Here is an 18,117-nt window from a genome sequence, read left to right as displayed (position 1 = left end):
ACTCGGACCCAGCATCCCCTCCCCTCAGTGGGCACCTCCATCCCCCCCGGGCCGCACCGCCCACACCGCCCGCAGCACGCAGAAGTCTCTCTGCCCGCCCACCACGCCCCCTGTCACGCCCCCTTCTGCACACGCCCCCTCTGGCCCCGCCTCACGGCGGGGAGCGCGCGCGGCGCGGTTTACGGCGTTGCCGCAAAGTGCCAGCAGCCGCCGCCGAGGCAGGCGAGAGCGGCGGGGCCCTCGCGGCCGGCGAGGCCCGCGCTCACCGAGGCCCGGCCCCGCTCCTCCCTGGCCCGGCGGCGCGGCCGGGCCGGGCGCCTCCCGGGCCGCGATGGCGCCAACCCCGTGACCGAACCGCTGGGAAAGTTTCTCCAAGTTTGCCGTCGCGGCCCCGGGCGGGCGCGAACGCGGGGCTCTCGTCTGTCTCCCTGCCGGGGCCCGGCGAGGGATGCACCAGGCGGCCCGCGATGAAGGCAGGCAGCCATGGCAGGAGCCGCTCGGCGGCCTCGGCGTCTGCCTTCCGTTCCGCTGCCCGCGATGCGGCGACCGCGCCCGGTTCAGGAGCCTCTCCTCGCTGCGGGCGCACCTGGACTACGGGCACGGCTACGAGGAGAGGAGCGTCCTGGCCAGGAGCGGCCTCTTCTCGCCCCTGAAGGACGTGGAGCTGGTCTCGCCGCCGGAGCCCGCGGGCCGGGGCAGCCCCGTGCAGCAGAAAGGGCCCTGCCCAAATTACTGCGAGGCGTCCTGCGGGAGCGGGAAGGCGCTGGAGGTGGAAGCGGAGCGGCCCGGCTCCTACCTCGCCGACTACGTGCCAGGTGACTCTCCCGGCGAGCAGGTCTCTAAACCGGGCCTCCCGGCCACTGACTCCAAAGCGTCCTTCGAGGCGCACGTCAGAGAGAAGTTTAACCGGATGGTAGAGGCTGTGGACAAAACGATCGAGAAGCGGATAGACAAGCTTACCAAAGAGCTGGCCCAGAAGACGGCGGAGCTGCTGGAGGTGCGGGCGGCTTTCGTGCAGCTGTCCCAGAAGAAGCAGGAGGTGCAGCGACGGGAGCGGGCCCTCAGCAGGCAGGTGGACGTGGCGGTGGAGATGATCGCAGCCTTGAAGCAGCGCCTCTCCGAGTCCGAGGAGGAGCTTCACCGGAAAGAGGAGTAAGTGGGAAGGCGAGAGCTGATGGCTTTAAGCAGGCTGGCCGGCACTTGTGCAGGTGAAAGCCTTTGGGGGAGAGGAGGAGGGGGACGGTTCCATTGCTTGCCGGTTATGAAAGGGCCCAGTGCTCACCAGCCTCTGATGACTATGTGTCTGGAGTTGTAGCCCTGCGAGGCAGGAGACTGCTCCTGAGCAGGTGGCCCCAGTGACTAACTTTTATGCTTTCTAACGCCTGCGTCGTGTCCCTGGTTTCACGGGCATAGGGTCAAGTAGAAGCTATCATCAGCGTATAATCTGATTTATGCTGACACCTCTAATCCGTTATCTTTTTAAGAAGAGAAGGGTCGTAAGTGCTGGAGGAAGTGTGTAAGAATACCAGATGGCACCTTTTCCCTGAAGTCATTCCAACACTGTCAGAGGGCTGCCTGTGGAGTGGGATGGTCTGTGCAGCAGCAAAGCTATACTGGTGGCAGTACAGAAAAGGCCACCAAGTAGGTGTTCTGGGTGGACAGAGAACTGTGAAATTGGAGTTGCTTATACGGGAACGGGAAGCAGATGCCAGAGTCGTTCTGACTAACCTAGGCCATCTAAAAATATGTTTGTGATGATCCATTAAATATGTAGTGATAGCTGATACATTATTTATACATGAACTACTTAGTTTATTCAGCACTTGCTGAAACCTTTCAGGATTTTTGGAGCAGCACCACTTATTTCAGAGGAATGCAAATAAAGAGGCTTGGTAATGGAGTGCCTCTGAACCAATTCATCCGCTTACAAAGGGAAGATGAGAAGTGCTAGTTGCCATGACACTGATCTTAGAAGAAGTAAAGAAGGTGGTGTAGGAGTTCAGTGTAGGAAGTTTGTAGGGCTTTCATCATTCCTTCCTGTAGTCTAAGGACTGGAAAGGAAAGATGATGATGGTTTCTGAAATATCAGGTGATCTTCGTGGAAGAAAAGACTGAAAGACTCAGGATGAAGCTAAAGCCAATAGCACAACTTTGAGAGATTGGAATATATTCTGGAAGAAGGCTGCAAAGATAACTTAGAGTTTGAAGCAGTTTTGGTATTCCCATTTAGCCAAGCTCCTCTTATGGGCTCTTTCACACTGTGATTCATCCTACTTGTTCTAGAAAAGTATCTTTGGGAGCAGGAGTTACTCTGTGGAGGTCTTTCCTCTCTCTACAAACTAGAGGAGGACATCAGGTAGATGGCTGTGTTAGGCTAGATGCTGAACTTTAGATATCTAAAGTTAAGTGGTATGAATCTTACCCCAAACTAAATGTAGAGTGTGTTTTTAAAATTCAGGGCTTGAGAACTATGGGAAAAACATGACTGTCAGGAGAAAGCAGAAACCATTCAGTTGAACGAAACCAGATTCTGCAGTACTGCAGAAGAAAAGAGCTCGTGGAAGAAAAAAGAAGGGAGGAATAGCGTTATCTGGGTAGAAAGAATGGGTGTCATACAGGGAGGATTGCAAACGGGACTGATCTGTGAAGAGAACAAGGCAGCAAAAGTTGTGATTTTTATTTGTATTAGGTAAAGGCATGAGGTAGAGGCTGCTTGCTCCCTTGACAGACTGCTCAGTAGCCGCAGTGGCAGAGGATGTTCTAAGGCCAGAAGAGACTGAACGCAGGAGAAGAGGAGGAGGGAAACGGTAAAGGAGCCCAATGCTTGCTAGTTGGTAGGATGAAAGAATATCATCCCAGAGTAACAAGGGGAAAAGAAAGGAGTTGTAGCATGTTTTTGCACGTGCCTGTGCCTAGCACCATGGCATTGCCTCTTAGAAGTCACTGCAAAGGTACTTCAAGGAGGCTGTGAGGGTAGGCAGGGTATAAGAATAGGCAGAGTTCTCTTAGAAGGGCTGTAAATACATATTTTTTTTCTTGTTAAGATGGTTCCTGCATTGCCACTTTTGGGGGATAACAAGGGATAGTGCCATGGAAAAATGCACCCTGCATCTTCCCAGTTAAAAGGTCATTGTATAATAATTAGTATACTAATAATTATTAGTATAATAAATTATAGTACAATAAATGGAGAAGAAAGGTAGGTACAAATAGTGCTTTGGAAAAGCAAGACTAGTTCTTCTAAGGGCAGCTTTTTGTATTCGAACCTCTAAAAATGCCTGGGACGCTTAGCTTTGTGCCAGTAGCAGGGAGACGTTGGATGGTGTCCTCTGGTAGAGGGAAGAAGAAAAGATCTTCATGACTCTGGTAACTACAGTGTCGCTTGTCTGATTGTCTTGTGGACTGTTAGTAAATTCTGTCTCCGTATTCGTTGCTTTGTGTGTTCAAAAACTTACTTGATGTGCTGAAAAAACTTTCTCCTTCAAAAAAGGAGGATCTCAACATTGGCCTTGATTTCTGGAAGAAGTCCAGATGATTAGAAAGCCAAACAAGATTGCTTAATGGAAATTGCAGAAGCAGGAGTTCTCACTGCAGATTGTGGAAACTCAAAGCCGCCCTTGGGGACTGCTTTGATACTTGCTGACCTTCAGAAATAAATGCTTTCATCAGTTTCTTAGAGTTGGGTGTTTTTTTCATAAGCAATCTTGTGAATATAGATAACTTTTCCACAAACTAGCATTGACATTTAGGCACTGAAAATTTCTTTCCCTTTCCTTTGTAGGAGGTAAAAAGAAAACACTTTGTTCCTTGAAACACCTCCTTATCCTATTTCTGAGGAAATAAAATAAATCAATCTTCCTTTGGTCTCTGAACAGTTGTCCCCACTACCTGCAGAATAGGATCCATGTGAAAATAAGAAGGGTGTTATAATCAATATGCATTTCTAGTTCTCAGAGACTGAGGTATGACTACTCCAGATCAGTCAAAGGGTTTAAAAAAACTCTTAAAACCCCAGCAAAAAATAAAACCAACAAAATCCCCCAAACAAGCTATCCAAAAGAGGGGGGAAAAAATCTAGTCCAAGTCTTGAATAGGGTGATGGAGACTATTCTCTGGAGGCTCTGCAAAGAAGCAGCTGACAACTTATGGGGACCCTTTCAAATAATTATTGAAAAAATAAGTGTTCAGATAACTCTGTGCATGTAACATCTCGACTATGCAGTTAAGAGTTGGCTATGAGTGATCACTGCAATTTATGCTTTAAAACAACAACTTTCCTTAAAATACAGATTTCTGTTGTACAACAGAATAGTTTTGATTTTGCTCTAAGTAGAATATGACCACAACTACACATTGTTCTTCCACCCTCAGTTTCAGGTGGTCCTGTTCCTTCTTCCACATTTGCTTTTATCTTCCCACTCAAGAGATCATTACCCCCGCTGGTTTGAGTGTAGTGTGATTATCCTACAGAACGGCTCTGTGAAGCATTTTAATCTTCAGTGTCACCTCAGTAAGTTCAGGGCTCAGATCTAGAGCACAGCCCACTGAATCGGTGCAACTGGTGGGACAATAACTTTCTGAGGGGAGGAGGTGTGAACCTCTTAAATCAAATGTGCTGAGAGTGGTGTAGGAATGTGAAACCACGACCTAATGAATAAAAGATAGCAGCCTTCAGGCAATAACACCAGTGGCATGACGGATGAGGTCACTGGTGTTAATGAATGTACGAATTTCAAAGATTTACACAAGTAAATCACTTTGCTATGTACTGCAGCAAGAATTTTCCCATCTTCGGGTAAAATAACCTTAAGTGTCTGGTTTTCTCTTGCTTGTAAGCAGAGTTATTCCAAGTGCAATTCTCCACAGGGGTCTGATACTTGGGTGAACAATCTGCATAGAGCCTCATGCTTGTCTCCACCTACAGAGCCGTTGCAGGTGTTGGAGTTGCTGTAAATAGTCTTGGGACCAGTATTATGCATCTGTAGGAGGGCTTGATTGCAATGTGAGAAATCATTAGCCCTTCTTGTCAGTTGTTGAGGAGCTGGAGCTGTCCCAGCCTCTGCATCTACTCTGTATCGCATGCTTCACTGCTGAAAGCCATACAAACGCTAAGGGTGCCTGCAGGGTCCGCATGTCAGCAACTGCTCTAGCAAACAAGAACTGCAGCTCACTGGGTCTGCAAGGAGAACTGTATCATTTAGTGGTAAAGGCACCCAGTCAGTCTATCATTTATAACTTTTTTTACCATATCTTGTGCTGTTTCACGACAACAGCCTCAGGAAACATTTCAAGGCAGGCTATCTGCAGTTTCTATGTGAGAGCAGCTAGGCCGCACCTGGAATGCAAAATGCCAAACTATTTAAGTCTGTTTAACTCCCAGGCAGAGTAGGATTAAAATAAAAGCTATAACAGGTTAACTCCCTGGCAGAGTCAGATGAAAATAAAAGCTTTGGCAGGAAGTCTTTCTTGCTTACAATGAGTCCTCCCCTCTGCACTTGTTTTATCAGCTGAGCATCTCTGAGTTGCCTGCTGCACTGCAATGCATTCCCCCTGGGCTCCTCTGGCTCTGGGAAGAGCTTTTCTCTAGCAGTTCAGCAGTCCTGGCACCTCCTGCTCCTCTTGGACACCTCCCGGATTGCCTCCCCCTTGTCTTTCCCTCTTGCTTGCCTCACTCTATCTCCACAAGCTGCTGGCAGTGCAGTGTGCTCGCTGGGCAGCAGCAATCCCTCCTTAAAGGTTTTATCTGCTCCCTGCTGCCCAGTCACAGCCCTTTAACAATTTACTATACAACATACCTTAATATTGGTATATTAAACTATGAGGAAACAGATCAGGTCACTTTGCTTTCCATTACAGAAATGGGCAGAGATCAGAGCTGCACTGAGCACCGTCTCCTCCACTCAGAAAATTTAATGTCAGGATCTAGAGCTTACAGTGCTATAGCGAGTGCCGGGGTGCAGCTGAGCGAAAAAGGACAGGAGGCTGTAGGCTGATGGGCAGAGAGAAGAGTGGGGAAGAGATGATGCTGAGATCAGAAGAGTTCAAGGGGACTTAATAACTACATAGCTTTTTCTTAATATAGCAGCAGTGCTCCAGATGTAGAGTAGTTGGCAGGGTAGCAGAGACCTCTCATTAGGAAGGGCAGCTCTTCAAGTCTGAGCCAGGCTTTAACAAATGGTTCCTGTTTCAGGTAAGCAGTGCTGACAAGGCTGTTCTGTCAAGATGCAGAGCGCAGCAGGCCCATGGTTTATACCTCTACCAGTGGGCCTCACAATATGCATGGGCTCAGCTTCTCCCTGACTTCATAAGGAACAGCATCTGACCTCTGTGAACATCAGTCTTTACATAAGCGTGAGAGCAGAGAGTAAGATAGAAATGGTATCATATAATTTCCCCCAAACTGGCAGAGGCCTGGAGAAATAAACTGCAAGTGAGATAAAGAATGTAAGCAAAATGTCATCACAGATATCTGGACATAGAATTGAAGGGAGAGGGTCATCAGTATGGGTAAGAAAAAGTCTTGGCAAACTACAAGAGACAGGAAAGGCAATTAAACAGATAAACAGTGGCTGCAGGAAGCTACATGAGTTATTTGAACTGTTTTCCTCTTGCTTATGGTGGGAGTAGGATAAAAATTCTTCTGGGAACTCCCTTCAGGTAAGCAAATCATAGCCGTGGCACAGAGTGATCTTTGAGGAAGAGGTGTTGGAGCAAGTAGAGAGCCTTATTAATAGTCACTCCGCAGGGCTTGATGTTCTTCTGAGAGATGAGAAGTGGAAACAAAGCAAGGAGCTAAACTGACGGAAGTGCTGCTTATCAAGACAAGGCCTGTGAGCAAGTCTTAGTGGGTGGTGTATTCTGGCTCCTGGCTTTCCAAAGGGAATTTACAGAGTGCAGGTAAATTTCAGGTCAAAGGAAAATTTTTAGATAAAAGTTCTTAAAAGCAGCTGTACAGAGACAGCTAAACAAACAGAGGTGAAAATGCTGCTAATAACTGTTCCTACAAATAATGGTGTGTAGGATGCCAAGTTATCTTGAGTAGTCTATAAAGGAAGGAAAATACTAGGGAATTTATTGACGCTGTGTCTGTTCTCCTCCTGATAGTCATCTAAGTCTTCCAGAAAAAAAACTGCTTCCACGTTCCTTCTATGGCACAGCTCACTAATGAGGTATTTGTAGGAAAGGAAAATTTGTGGGTGATGTGTTCATGCCATGGAGCAGGCGATTAATGAATGCTTTTAAATCACTTTTGCCAAGACAATTACAAATGTTAGCATTCTTGAAACTATCACTCTTCTAAAACCAAATGCCAGGTGCTTGGTTGCTCATGGCCTCCTGCTGCAGTGAAACGCACAAGCTGACTGTGGCCCCCATAGGGACATCCTTGTGGTGTCCCAGGCTGGCTGCTGGAGAGCCAGAGGCGTGGTGGGCCACATGTAGTTCTCCTTCCTTACCCAAAGGCTAAGGGATTTGGAGCTGACCTGCTGAGTTTCCATCCTTTTGAGCTTCATGTCCATTGTAAAAGAGGAGCCTGATGGACTGCCAGGGGCTTCAGGGTTGCTCCTACGCTAACACAAATCCGGAGTAGCATCATGAAGTCAGAGAAGTTACAGCGCTTAAGTGCAGTGAGAGTAAAGCCCTAAAATTGTCCTTAATGGGTTTAGATTGGCTTCTTTCTAAGCATTCTTCAGTGGCTTTTTATTACCACATTGCTCTGGGCAAGCTAATAATCACAGAAGTGGTACAGAGCCTTGAAATGGATTAGCTGAGCTTAACCAACAAGGTACCTCTCTGTTTCTTAAACCAGATTTTGTGGATTAGGTCATATAAACTAATGTTCATTGATGCTCTTTGTCCAAACAATATGTGCTTGCTTTTACCTCGTTCCTACCAGCCATGCAAACAGGTTCTTGCTGCACTCTGCTGTGACGCAGCCTGAATCCTAGATGGGAAATTTCCATAGTTGACCCTTTGTGCCTAACTTGTAGGGCAAAGCAGCTCACAGATAAAATAATTTTTTACAACTATACTGAGGTGAAATAGTTATCGAAAATCTACTGAGTTAAAACAACGAAATGCAGAGAAACTTCAGTTTCATTATTAAAAAAACTAAGCTTTGAAAGTCTCTTACTGCTACAAACTGCTTCCTACTTTGTGCTTAAAATGCTTGTTCCTCAGGCAGTGTATTTCTACCAAGCAATCATGCCCTTTCTCATCTGGCAAGCATTGGTTTCCCCAGCTCCCACCCGCTCAGTTTCGTACAAAGCAAAAATTAACACAGTTTCGTTGGCAGAGCAAGAACTGTTTATCCAGACATTTATTAACTGGGGGAGTCCTACATGCTCAGATTTGCCTTTTTTTCGTGATATGTGGCTCACTCAGTAACCAAATTTCTCCCACCCACAAACTCCTGGTATCGGAGGTCCAGGTGGTGGCTCAAGTGCTGATAATAAACTCATAGCATGCAGAGCGCTTTAGAATGAGCTGTGTCTCATGGCAGAGCTGGGACCTTCCACAGTCAGTGGGGCTATCTGTTTCTTCCAATTGCGTTACCAGACAAGAAACATTTCTAAACTCCTGACCTAGAACTTGCTCTTCCCACACACATACTCCTTGCTCTATAATCTGTAGATTATCTCTTTTATCTCCCATGCTCCCACTACCTCCAGATCATAACACTGCACTTTGGCGTACTTGCAGGTTTGCAGCCAAAATGAAGTTTTATGGACACAGTAGCTCTTTTAAGTTAGGAACCACCCTAGTAGCAACATTAAACTGCCATTGTTAGATTATGATGAAGTGGGAAGATGAATTTGGGATGTTATCCTCTTGTCCTCTTGTTTCAGGGCTGATATTCAGATGGGTAAGTAAAAAAATATAAATAAGATGGCTGTAGCTGTCTCCAGATACCTTGAGAGGTGATGTTTAATGACATTGCTACCTGTGGACCACTAAGGAATATTCCCAGGAGACCTGATAATGTGATAACTGCCAAATCCACTGGCCGTAAACTTAAATTCACTGTTTAGGTTTTGAAATCCTCACTAGGTATCCATAAAAAGGTTGAAATCTCTTAAAAGAGCTGAAGGGCAGTAATTAGCCACGACAGGCTATGGCCATGAAAAACAGGAAAAGCATCAGTAATTTTCTGAAGGGGCCCTTCCCGTTATTTAAATATGGCCTCTTTGCAATGTTTCTGTCTTGCAGAGAAGTTGTTACTTTCAACCACTTCCTGGAAGAAGCAGCAGAGAAAGAAGTGCGTGGAAAAGCCAGGCTCCAGCACTTCATTGAGAACCTGTTGCAGCGTGTGGATCTGGCAGAAAGGCAGCTAGAATATTACCAAAATCAGCAGATGGTGTGCAACCACACCGATGTCAGCGAGCATGTGGTAAGCCAGCAAAGTCCTTCCCTTCACTGTCACCTACACCCCGAGGGAAAGTACTTGGGTTGGGGTTCAGGTGGGCTCAGTGGGGCAGGCTAGTTGCTGCTTCAGGCAGATTTGGATTTGGAAAATGTTTCCTTAGGCTTGTTTTATTTATGTTTTGAACTGCCACTTCAAGTGAAGTGCAGGGAGCAGAGAGTGTAAGAGCAGCAACAGCCAAAGGTGGCAAAGGGAGAGTGGAGAATAGTGAAACAGTTGCCAGGTGTTTATTTTTTTTCCCAACTTTGGCTATTGCTGCTGTTACCTTTGCAAGAACACTTTCCTTTATGTCACTTAGTGACTTGGCAATTTTTTGGAGATGTCTAAATATTTTCAGGAAAGATGTGGATCCTTACACAGTATGTGTCAGTCTGTGGGCAAAGCTTGCTTTCTGTAGTTACCTATCATGGGACACTTAGAAGTGGTAAAGAGATTCCTAGAGGCCTGTCACCCCAAGATTGAAAACCAAAGCTGTTTGAACATTGCTTTTTAAATGACATGATTTCTTTAAAAATGCTCATTATTCATGCTTAAACTCAGTATTTTCCCTACAATACATTACATTTATATGGAAAGTTTTATCCACATGACTTCCAAAGAACATTCCAGTTTAAATGAGTACCCCATCCTGCCTGTGCTAAGTAACTGCTTACCCTGGGTTGTAGGAGGAAAGGCATTTGATAAGGCACGGCACTGAACAGGTTTGTAATGGTGGAAAGCAAAAGTTCCCATAGCCACTTGGAAGACAAAGAGCTTTAAGCAAAACCTGAATAAACATAGATGTGCTGAAATCTAGCACAGGACATCTCAAACAGTGTCTGGGAAAACACCAAGGGGGACTGTAAAGGTGGGCCTTAGTATTAAATCTTCTTCTTTGTTCTTGATGTGTTTACTGGGATCCCTGGCTCAGCAGTGTCCCTTAGGGAAGGCACTAGTTTTTGAGGCAGCTGCCCTGCTTTCTGAATGACTTCAGCATTCCTTTAAAGTCATCCATCCAAATATTGACCAGCCTGACCTTCAGGAGGTAATTACAGAAAAGCACACCATGAGATGGCTTCAGACTCCATCCAAGACAGATGACAAGCAAAGCTAGGCTGGGCAAAAATCCATTTGCAAAGTGTGGAGAATATCAGGAACAGAGGCAACATTTACAAGAACATAATCATTTTCAGATGCCAGATCTGACTTGCTTGGCTCAGTGACTTCATTAAATGATATTCTAAGGCTCCGTCTAGTAGCACTGATGGGAGATCAGTACAAAGAACTGATTAAGTGCCCAGACCGATCTAGGTTGAGCTGGCATTAAATACCTCCTTGCCTGACCGCCAGTAAAAGAAAGACTAGGCAATGTGTTTCTACACTGTGAACCAAACTGTTGTGAAAAATGAAGTCATGCAAAGTTGTGCTGGCACTGACGACATGTTGGCCCTGACTAGTCTCAGGATTTGGGGCGGGAAAGGAGAGGAGCACTTGTGTTCTCACCCTTCATTGCTGCTGTAGGCAGAGCCAAGGGCTTGTAGCTGGAGTTTCCTAGCTTCTTGTGTAAAGGAAATGTACTGCTGCAAAATTAAAGGCTCTGAGAGGAAGTTAATTTAATACAGCTTACTTAGGCACTGTCCCTTATTAGTTATCTTGAACATAATAATTACTTCTCATTGTCTCCATACTCTTTAATCTAATGTGAAAGATCTCTGTTCAGCCCACACTTCTTCAGCAATTTACTTTGATTACAGTTACAATAAAAATAATGGTGAAAAAATCCAGCCACTAACTCACACATTACAAATTTTAAAAACAGATGTAATAAGTTAGAGGAGTAATAAGCTGCAAAAGGTTTTTTTTTTTTTTATTTTCTTTCATGAGTATTCTAGTTTTAACAGCAGGTGAGAATGGAAAAACGATTTTGAAGACTGCTTATATTTTATTCCTGTACTTTAATTTCTTGATAATTTAATGTTAATAACCCATTTCTGTTTCCTTTGCAGTTTACAGACATTTCATTAAATAAGAAACCCAGATGCTTGTATGTATATCTTTTTTTTTCCTTCTTACTCAAATACACTAACTTTGAAAGGCTTACATTTCTGCTTTTGCATTTCACCTTAGCCAAAAGCCTGCATCAGGTGGGGTTTGGATCAGGTTCTACACCTGAATATGGTCTATATTTATGTCATATAATGGAGGAAAACCAGATTTCTGCTAAATCAAAGCTAAAATCATATATCCTTTAAAAAAAAAAGAATAATTTTCTGTTAAATGAATGACTTCTTCCTGCTGACTATAATAACGTGTTGCAAAGTAGTTGAGTCTCTTCAGCAAACGCAGGCCAAGTTTCATCTGAAAACATCTTTAGCATTCTGTAGGTAGTAGAGAGACAGTTGTCATTTCCTAACCGACAGTAATGCTGTCGACTTGAAAACCACATGTGGGCAGACAAGTGCCCTGATAAAGGCTGGGCATTAACAACATCTCAAGGTTACTCAAGCAGCTGTCCTGGAGCAGCAGAAATAATTGAGGCTGGTTTCCCATGTTTTTATGCCTTGGTCACGAATCTCAGCAGCTGGTTTGGAGCATCACGCATGCTGCTTAGCTAAGTGATGGTCAAGCAGTGCATCCTCCCTCAAGGCACACTTTCTCAGCTGGGACACTGAGAATTTGACTAGTAGCTTTTATTTGCAGTTACCAGATTAAAAATATCCCAGCTTGTCCTGTGAAGCAGGGATGATGGAGGAGACGATGCTTAGAGGGGTAGGAAACTTTTCTTTTGCTGTGTCTCTTCTGTGGATAATTCTATGATTTGCATTCACCACACCAGCTGTTTTCCTGAACTCTAACTCAGCTAAGTACATAAAATAAAGTTTTAATGATATGTACGAGCTAAAAAAAGTGGGAACTGTTACTACCCATCCATATCTTGCTCCAAGGCCTCTGCCTTGCCTTCCTGTTCCCTTTCTCCAGTTTCTCCTGTCTGTTTTCAGGAATGCCCCAGTAAGGGCATGGCACATCTTTGCTGGTGCTCACTAGCCATTTGTCAAAGGCACTGAAACTTGACTGCATGTCTGTGCCTAAATCAACTTCGTTTTAAAGCTGGTTTTAATAGCATCGTTCAGTGCAGCAGAGGAGTGACTAACATCACCTGCAGTAATGACTCCATGTGCTTTGGAAATAAATGATGTAACTTTTTCACCATAACAACATCTGAGAAAAACAGAGCACTACTTCTTTGACCAATAATTAAGTAATGGACTGTAACAAACAGTGCCCAAGAAAGTGATCATAAGCTGGAGTGGCCAACATTTGTCCATTTACACAGCTCATTTCTAACCCATAGCAAGTGATCAGAGCTGAGGCCTGCACCAGGCCAGCATGACAGAGTCTGTAAACTCCAGCTTGGACCTGCACAACATTTTCCCGCCAGAATTTAACCATGGTAAAGTCTGGTTGGCAAGGTCGCAAACCAGGTAAAACTGTTCTGTAGGTAAAGCTTGGTTCTTGTGCTCTCAACTAGCCCTCACTGCTTCCCACCAACACATACAGGGTTTTTTTTTCTGGTGTTTTAAAGAGAAGAGGGCTTGCGCTGTACGTGCTTGAACAACCACAGCTTTTTCTGTAACTGGCTTTGTCAAGTGTGCAAAATTGTTTAACTCCCAGGAGAAGTAATACTACAGATACGTGGTTTCCAGAAATAACAAGCTATGGAAAATAGCCGTATGGGAACCCTTAAAAGATCCACTTGTACATCAGCACATCTGTTCTTCAGTCACAGTAGCTGGGCAGACATGAGCCAGTGCTGTACATTCACAGTGCTGCTGTTATGGCACACGTATCTGCTGTAAAACACTTCAAGATGATGTTAAAAAGGTCTGTAGTGATCTTACTTAACTAAACTGTCGAAGTTCCAGCGTAAAATTTCAGAGGGTATGGTACAGTGTTTGCAGCACCAGGCACTGTGCTGTCACTCCTTCTGAGCTCACAGATATCAGCAAATCCTAGCTGTCCCCAGATGTCACAGAGAGAACAAAGAATTCAGCTTGCTTTGGCCTTTAAGCTTTCGGATGCTTCTTCCCACCAATTTCCATATTCCTCTTTCCTCTTCTCCCATTTCAAATCAAAGCCTAAAAACAAAGCTCAGGTTTCCCTGGATGGGTGGCCAGCACAAAGGCGAGTGAGTTTCCTAAGTTATTGGCAATTCAGGGAAGTGCTGAGATCCCACTAAGCTGTCGCCACAGTTCCTACACCCACTGCTATCAGTGCCCTGGGCACCATAAGTGCACCATAAGCTTGGTTGCCGTGAATATGTGCATGTTTAAAATCTCTGTAAATCATCAGGTTCTGAGAGTGCAGACCTCAGTAAAGTTTCAGCAATGCAAAGTCAGCAAAATGCTATCTGAATAAAAGTGTAGATGAACACACATGAAGAGTCCACTAGAAACACATGTAGAGGTTCTTACAGTGAGGGATGCTTTTGAGGACTCAGAAATGTAATTCATCTTGCAATTCTTTTTTTAACTTTCAGCCTGGTCCTGTAAAACAAAGCTGTTTCTTTCTTCAAAAATATATGAGTATGGGACACTTTGAGGACCATTCATTTTGCAAGACTGAATAATAGTTATTAATAATCACTATTACTAATTTCAGGAGTCGAGGAAGTCAACATGCTTCGTATAACATCCCTGATGCAAAGCCTCATTCCTTTCAAAAAGGAAGAATCTTGTTGAAAAAAGGAAAGGATGACAAAACCAGCTTGCAGCCAGTGAAATGCTTCTATGAACCTGTTGATTGCCCGAGAGAAATATGGAGAGCACAAAAGAAAGGTGAACCAGTCTGCTCTTCCAGGAAAGTGAGCGCAAAATCCAAGATGGGTAAAAAGGCCAAACCGCTATAGGAATGGTTAGCAATATATAGTAATGCAGGAGCTTGGCTTCAACAGAACAAATACTGAAAGAAGTTAATCATCCTACTTTTTCCTATCCATCTGGCCACGCCAAAACATATCAGATATAATATATAGAAATATATACAGTATGGAAGATTTATATTATTTAGTAATGCCATTCCCTCTTTGGGCGCTATAAGAGGAGTAACATTTTATTCAGTTTACATGGAAGTTTTTATATTTATTTATCTATTTAATTATTTATTTACAGAGCTTCTTTTAAATGACTGCAGTTATCTTGCTGGGCAGTACTGTGGCTGTATACTTAATTATTTTAGTGGCAGCATGTGGCCTGGTAATTTATTTTCTCTCTGTACTGTTGCTGAATTTCAGAAGAATCCATTTAATCGGCACTCAAAGTACTCAATCTTTCCGCTTAGGTAGGTATAAGAGCAATGATTAACTGTTACCTGCACAGTCATACTTAAATGCAAAAGTTTTACTTGAGTTGCTGAAGGCTGTTTACAGCAGTAAATGGCTACTCTGGGTTTTCTGCCATAAGCCCAGTTGGGCACATTCCCACATTTGATACCATGAAACTGCTGGATCCTGCCAGCAGGCATGTTGTCTGTTGGAACACGTCTGGGCTGATCCAATGTCTCAAGCACAGCTTTCAATTTCCAGAAGCTTTATGGCTTTGCTGTATGTCCCAGCCTCTGGTGTCACTTAGCAAGGAGATTGGAAGCTGGTACCGCAGCCCTGACCAGCACAGACAGCACTGAGCGAGAGGAGAAATTCCAGTACCGAGTGCCAGCAGCAGGTTCTTGCCGGCCGTGGCGCAGCAAGTCAGAGGTGAAAGCAACACATCACATTGCATGAACCGTGTTCAATGCCTGTGCTTGGTTTTAGGTGAGGGAGGCCTAAAATGCCTACCATTGTCACTAAAACCCTTCACATTTTTAGCTCTGAAATATCTTTGCAGGGCTGAGAGATCCCTGCATTTCAACTAAAAACCCAAGAGCAAGGAAGTTAGAGATGACTGCAGGACGGGGTTGCGCATGTTTACATTGGTTTGTGCCAATTAAAAGGATCCTTGTTTATCAGAGTATTTATCAAGATGACTTATTGGGTGTACAGTTTTTTGGTACCGTGAATCCTCATGCCATGTTTACAGATATGAACATCCTGTCAATGTTACTGATGAGATTTGTTTTCTCAAGAGAAAAAAAGGATAGGTGAGACAAGTCTGTGTAATTTATTTTTTAAATGCTCATAACAGATGTAAATTGTTTTTGTGGAAGGTGATTTTTACAGTATGTGTACAAAGATTTGTGAAAAATGTTTTTCATTTTTTATAACTATGACTGTAAGCCGAACCGAGTATTAAAAGGCAGTGTATCACTATGATTACTGCTGCAATAAGCACCTGAGTTGCAATATTTTTAAAGCAGAAGATGACCGATCAGTCAGCTGGGATCAGGTAACTACAGATGTCATACATTTGTCAGTGTATGGAGCTCCCAGAAAGAAGCAGGGTAAAGAAAGAGTATTATTCCTCACTTTTATTTTAAATAGTGTATATGGAACAATCAGATACGCGTTTAAAGTTTCTCAACACTGTTTCAGTAGAGAGTCACAGTGTAAAATGAATTCAGGTATTTAGGTTGTAATGACATTTTAATATTTATTTAACCATGTCACAAGGCCGCACTTGGCCTTACGCTAAGCATTGTGTGTGGTGAAAAGGAGTTGTTAATTGTGTTGCATGGGTTTGGGTCAGATTGTGTGTTACAACTTTCTTAGGAAAGCCACAAAATCGAAACATCTTTTAGTTCTTTCTGTTGCTTCCGAGATCCTTACACAAACCTGAAAAAATGACCCTTTTTAAAGATAATCAAGGTGAACTTCAGAAAGATAATAAAGTAGAATATATTCATACATTCCTTTATCCACTTGACACCGAAAGAGTGTTTTTATTTTTAAATGCCTATGTACTCTGTTAGTCACCAAAGTTAAGTGCAACTACTAGTTCACAAATGAGATGTTTATTTTATTATTTATCATGCCAAAATCTTGACTGTAAGTTATCCTTTTTCGGGAAGGAAGATAAAAAGAGAGTAAAAGAAGTCGCATGTTCTAAAACAGTTACTTGATGAACAAATGCCAGATTATAAATTAGAAAGAAATTGGATTGTACTGGAACCCCAGATAAAAATTTTTAGAATATAAACATTCTAATAATAAAGATATATTTCTCAGTTACTGTGTCATTGAACTCTGTGAAAACAGTGTTTCTTACAAAAGCCCAACCAACAACAGAGAAGAAGCAGCCACGTCGGTGAAGTTGGACTGTGATCTTTGAAAGCATTACACATTAACGCAAAAGGGAGCTACAGCATCTTGCCGCATCGCTGCCACGTGTCAGCTGCCCCTCTCCTACTGTAATGGTGCTTGAGAATTATTCCTGCAATAACCCGCACGGTCAAATAATCCACTCAAAGCAGAGGCAGGGGGAGTGAAGGGAGGAGTCAGGTGAAGGAAATTAAGGGCAGAAGGGCTCCTGGGCAATGGAGGCAGTAAAGTCTCCCTCGCATTGCCAGCTGCTGAGTCCTCTTTTCATCAGGTATCTCCTTGGTTATACTTGGAGAGAGGTTTTCCTGTGGAGTGCCAGGTTCCTATCAAGACGAAAACCAATGCGAGACATACTGTAGAAGACTTAACAAGGAGATGAGGTCCCTCTGACACCTGAGAGCCTGAGTAGTGTTCATCATGGAAAATGGGACCTTCCTAGTCATGTTTACACAATTTACTAGCTAACTGAAACAGTCTCAGAGCATTACGTATGCTCAGTGGGTTCTTAAAAGGTGAGTTTCCTGCTTAACACAAGAGTATTCTGACCAACATATAGTGTTATAGGCCAGGAAAACAAGAGACTAATTGAACAGAGACCTTTAATTAGAGCTGTACATAGGAAAAACAATAATTTGAGATGCTGTTGCCAGGTGAAGAGAGCGTGTTTGTAAAGCACTTTGATGGCATCTGACCCCCCCCACCACCTCTGCCTCAGCCATAAAGTTTCCCCCTGCCTGGAGGAGATCTGAACAAATTTGATTTGTTTCCAGGAGAGTTATTGGAAATATTAATCAGGATATTCATATTCAAAGGGATGGCCACCGATTAGAGCAGTTACTAGCTCAAATTACCACTTATATCAGCCTTAATACTCCTTCCAATGCCAACGGCTCTCTCAATCTACTTGAGCAAAATCCTGCTCTTCTCTCTCTATTCTGCGTCACCAGATAGTTGCCTCTATTTGTTTTTATCTCAGACTAATGCTGATTGTTTCCCTATATCCTGTCTGAAGTGGTTGGAGTGGACTATTTTAGTACTCTGTGCAGTGGGCACAGGCATTATTTTTTATTTTTTCTACAAAAAACAATAATCCCAGAAGTGATTTTCTGACATGAAGCATACAACAAGCTCTTAAAAATAGATCCTGTTGTGACATGAACAAAATGTCCTTTCCCGTTTTGTAGCTAATGCCACCCTCTATCCAGCCACGCTTATTTTATTCTGGTCTCTTGAATTTTCATTTGTACATCTCTCCAAGGAGAGGGAGAAACAAGCAACGCCAGTTAAATGCAGTCATTAGACTGACAAACCTTTTCCCCTCACTGTCGCTGACCTAACATCACACACTGCAGGCGGGTAAAAGTCGGCTCAGGTTTTTCATAAAATGGGGGAAATAACAGATACAATAGATTGTGGTTTAATTATATTATGAAAGAGGAAAAGGATCTTCTGATCAGAGGGAGAGAAA

At 43.7% G+C, this 18,117-nt stretch overlaps 2 protein-coding genes across 2 annotated transcripts in view; one reads left to right on the top strand and one right to left on the bottom strand.

The window, feature by feature from the left end:
• RTKN2 (rhotekin 2) overlaps positions 1-18,117 on the bottom strand; it is a 202,326-nt gene that overhangs the window by 67,508 nt on the left and 116,701 nt on the right. The window lies entirely within an intron of this gene.
• Positions 176-16,555, top strand: ZNF365 (zinc finger protein 365). The gene is made up of 4 exons (XM_009555630.2): positions 176-1,152; positions 9,208-9,388; positions 11,407-11,444; positions 14,060-16,555. Exons 1-4 carry the CDS (start codon positions 449-451, stop codon positions 14,304-14,306), a joined length of 1,170 nt encoding a protein of 389 aa, XP_009553925.2. The 5' UTR covers positions 176-448; the 3' UTR covers positions 14,307-16,555.

This window comes from Cuculus canorus, chromosome 7 (assembly GCF_017976375.1).
Source record: "Cuculus canorus isolate bCucCan1 chromosome 7, bCucCan1.pri, whole genome shotgun sequence".
NCBI lineage: Eukaryota > Metazoa > Chordata > Aves > Cuculiformes > Cuculidae > Cuculus > Cuculus canorus.
Note: the sequence above shows the minus strand (reverse complement) of the source record. Positions and strands in the feature narration are given on the sequence as shown.

Bases quoted from the DNA above. Each gene is read 5' to 3' on its own strand.
- ZNF365 (XM_009555630.2), top strand. From the start codon at position 449: ATGCACCAGGCGGCCCGCGATGAAGGCAGGCAGCCATGGCAGGAGCCG. The intron at 1,153-9,207 runs GTAAGTGGGAAG...TCTGTCTTGCAG, and splicing joins GAGCTTCACCGGAAAGAGGA to AGAAGTTGTTACTTTCAACC. The intron at 11,445-14,059 runs GTATGTATATCT...TACTAATTTCAG, and splicing joins AATAAGAAACCCAGATGCTT to GAGTCGAGGAAGTCAACATG.